This window comes from Gossypium arboreum, chromosome 5, assembly GCF_025698485.1.
Source record: "Gossypium arboreum isolate Shixiya-1 chromosome 5, ASM2569848v2, whole genome shotgun sequence".
NCBI lineage: Eukaryota > Viridiplantae > Streptophyta > Magnoliopsida > Malvales > Malvaceae > Gossypium > Gossypium arboreum.
The window spans coordinates 32258444-32262724 of NC_069074.1; the positions used below are offsets into that span (position 1 = coordinate 32258444).

At 34.9% G+C, this 4281-nt stretch overlaps 1 protein-coding gene across 1 annotated transcript; it reads left to right on the plus strand.

Moving 5' to 3' along the window:
- Positions 1-414: 414 nt before the first annotated feature.
- On the plus strand, positions 415-1675 carry LOC108452697 (uncharacterized). The gene is made up of 2 exons (XM_017750496.2): positions 415-1017; positions 1125-1675. Exons 1-2 carry the CDS (start codon positions 514-516, stop codon positions 1464-1466), a joined length of 846 nt encoding a protein of 281 aa, XP_017605985.1. The 5' UTR covers positions 415-513; the 3' UTR covers positions 1467-1675.
- Positions 1676-4281: the final 2606 nt, after the last annotated feature.

Here is a 4281-nt window from a genome sequence, read left to right on the forward strand (position 1 = left end):
ATAAAAATATTGAAATTCAATATCTCAAAATTAAAGTGTAAACACAAATTTTAACATATTTAAATCTCTAAAAGATTATACAAAATACACCCATCCCATCTACCTGTTCGCAAAATTTTAAGTTTCGACCGTAAAATAAAATATTATTTTAATAATATGATTAAAACTAATAAAAAATTGAGAAGATCTTCATGACATTGTTGTTGATTCAATCTTTTGATACCAGAGTGATGAAATAGATGGACACAATTTTAAACACCAAAATGTGATTACCTATTTGTTGTTATATATTTTTTGTCATCCACGCCCAACAATTGTTGGAATTCGCTGTTATTATATAGTTGGTCAAAATATGAACTCCCCATATGTATATATATTATTCAAACGTTTGTCGTCATATGACAGAAACTAGTATATATAAAGCAAACGGGTGGGCAAGTTTTGAAGCACCAAGCAAAAGTACTAAACCTGTACAAATTTAGTAAGCAACCAAAAGGCAAGAAATTAACTATCATGGCTGCCAATATAGCTTTACCATATGCAGCGGGCATCCCAGCTCCAGCATGCCAGCAGCGTCGTAGAAGCATGGTGATCAAGGCGCAGAAAACCAGTATCATGGCCAATCCACCTGCAGTACAGCACTGTGAAAAAGCCAGTGGCTTTGGTTCCATACCACGCCATCCTCTTACACAGCCTTCATTCAGTACCAAACGGAACAACACAATGGTGGTGGGTGCTTATCCCGACTTGAAATTAGAAATTACCCCGGGAATTCCAGTATATACAGACGGTCGGCTTGAGAACTTTTCTGGTGAACTTTTGAAGTTGGACGATAAAATCTTTTGGGAAGGGCCTCGACCTGAATATCTCGACAAAGAAATCGAGGATGGAAACACCGGCTTTTTTTTGCAGAAAGCTGACTCGGGAGGTTCAATTGGAGGACTCGAATATGTTTTCCCAGGAGACGAGTATAAGTGGGTGATTGCTTGGAGCAACGCCAGAAATGATCTCAATAAGGTTTTGTATTCGTAACCTTCAACAACTGACTCAAATTACTACTATTTACAGCTTGTACTTACATATATGCATGTAATCAATTATTCTTATCTACCTATCAATTGCAGGTCTACACTGTGATCCATCGTGACGACGTTGATTGGAATGAAATCAAACAAAGTCTCGATGCATCCGGCCAAGAAAGCATATTCAACGGCCTTAACCATGACATCCCATACTCTTCAGTCGCTCTGATTGATAAAACAAGCCCTACGCCAACAATGGTTGCAGTACTTCTAAAGGCAGGAGTACCCCTAGCCTCCACCAAAAGCACTCTGACAGCCGCCAATATCTCTAAAGACCTTACACAAGCCGATGGACAAATCTCTAAAGACCTTATACAAGCCAACGGCGCAGGGGTAGCACCAGCTACTCAGGAAGCAGAAAAGCAGGTGGCACCAGCTAGTTAGACACGATCTCGTTAAAGTATATAATTAGCTGGCTTTGTTTATCGATCAGACTGTGCTGTGCGGTTATGTAACTATATATTACTATTACAATAAATTTGAAAGCCAGCAGTGTTTCGACTGTTACGGGTGTCTTGGTTATGCAAAATTTCAGAGTATATGTAGCTGATCATATCTGAAAATAAAAAGCCTATTACTATCTTATCATCTAATGTTTGCTCCACCTACTTCGTACTTCCTTCTAAACAAGTTCTCAGACAAAGTTGAAAATAAAGACCTTAAAAACTTTTGATAGTATGTTTATCTAGTAATATCTAAAATCCAATAAATAAAAACCGTGACTCCCCAGTTAACCAACAAAATTACAACTTGCTTAAATGGATTATGTAACTGATATTTCCTTTGATTAGGTTAAATAATTTTATCAAAGATATATGACTTAAAATTTTATGGGTGATCCATGCCAAAATAATTCAAATCATGTTTCATGTCAAAATTTTATTTAAACAAAATCCACAATTTCCAAATATATAAACTAGATATAATTCGATTCCCTTTTATTACCTATGCTCAAATACAATAATTAATCCTAGTGAGAATAAGTTGAAAACTGCAATTAACCCAAATGCTATAGACTGAAAATGTCATGGCTAGAAGAATTGGTTCATTTTTTTAGTTTATCTGTGCATATTTAGAAAGTAAATTGATTTGGTTTAGTAGTTAATTGTTCTAAATTGAGTGCTTGAGGTCTTATGTTCAATTCTCTTTCCTTAAATATTTTTATTAAATTTGTCTCAATATCTGGATTAACATGTATAGATTATCTTTAATTTTTGTTTGCTTACCTATAACAATCCACCTACTAGTTTGGTGGTAAGGTTTTAGTATTCCTTTAGATCTCAAGTTCAAATCTTACTGTGTGTGAAAGTGGTAATTAACCTAAACCCTCTTAAAGAGTGAGTCAAATGCAAACTCTAAAGTGATAACAGATAAATTATGATATTGTTTTATTTTCTTTTTAAATTGAGAATTATTTCTCAAAACACTCTCTCTTGCCATCCCACTTCCCCCTCATTCTCCACTTTGTTTTGCACGATGTTTTCTTTTGTTGTTATAACGTCCTTTTGCCAAATTTTCTTTGTTTTCTATTCCTTCCCATCTCTTCTGTCTTTCCCTTGTTCTTTAGTTTCCATAAGCTCACAATGAACACTCTAATGTGTAATAGCCCAAATTTGACTGGGTTGAAAGCAGAAAATAAAAATTAAAATGTCCATTTAAAAAGTCCAATTACAAAACCCTACCCAGCAGGCCCACTGTTACTACCTAGCAACCCAAATAAACCCAATAACCCCATAGCCCGTTACAGTAACCCAATACACCAATACAGTCATGGCTCAAATTCTTAGCAGGCCCAATGAGCCCCAAACACACATCAAACCCTAGAGTTTCTTCCTAACTTTTTTTCCTCGCTCCGTAAGGGATTCTGGAAGCTTCGGGGAGCGTCTGTCCAGCTCCCCGAATCGAGGCCATCAATGCAGTCAAGGCTGGGACCGTCACCGCCATCATCGAAGCCTTCATCACCGCCACCATCAACGCGCAAGACACGCTAGAATCTGGCATTGGCTCCATTAGCGTGCAAACATTAGTGATTGAGCAAGATTCTCGTGGGTTACCTGCGAACAAAAAAGAAACTAAAATAAAGAGATTTCAGTAGATCACAATCAAAGATATGATACAGCAGACAAGAAATGGAAAGAAATCTTTGATTTCTTTCCAATTTATGTAAATCACAGTAGTGGCTATAAAAGCCTGAATCAAACATTGTAAAAGGACTTTTCTTACGAAATAGAAATATATATTGAAAGATATTCATTCAAAAATATCAACAGTCTCTCAAAAGGTGATTTACATCGCATATCTTGTGCTTATATTTTGAATATATATGAACTGTTCTAACCTGCATGAGTAAGGATCTAAGGGAAGAGAGATTACCCGTGGAAGGACGAAGGTTTTTAAGCCTTCAGACCACCGTGTACTACAGCGCGTGAGGCGCGTGTGCAAACACTGCACCGTGGCCGGAGGTCGGAGCTGGGACCTCTCTCTTCCCCTTTGCAGAGTTTTTTTTTTTTGTTTTTTTAAAGACCAGTGTTAAAATGATCTTTAAGCTGCAAATTTGGCTTATATAGCCTCTTTGAAACGATATCATTTCTACTTAACTCAATAAGCTCAAAACGGTGTCGTATTAAGCCATAGGATCCGCGCGTTGACCCGATTACCCGGGGAGGATCCGCGTGTTTTTAGAATTGGGTTAATTACCCAATCGGTCCTTTCGCCTCTTTTAATTTATAATTACGTATTATTTTATTTTTTTAATTTGGCCATATTATTTTACAATTGTTTCAATTTAGTCTCTACAGTCGTTAAATTACATTCTGGGAAACGTTGCCGTTTTGAGGAATAGGGCAACTTGCCCAATGAGTCCCTCTTGTTTTACGCGCGTTTTAATTAGGGCCTTAATTCACTGTTATTTCTTTTAAATTTGCCCTGAGATTTTATTGAACTTCAAATTTAACCCTATATATTTATTATATTGTTATTTGTTTTATTTTTAACCTTGTTTTTATATTATATATTATAAAATTATTTTATTATATATTATTTATATTATTATTATTTATTATATATTATTTTTCACAAGTTATTATTATTTTACATCATTATTTATATATTATTATATTATATGTTTATTATATATTATATATTATTTTTATATATATGCTTTTATATTATATATTATAATTATTTTATATATTATTAA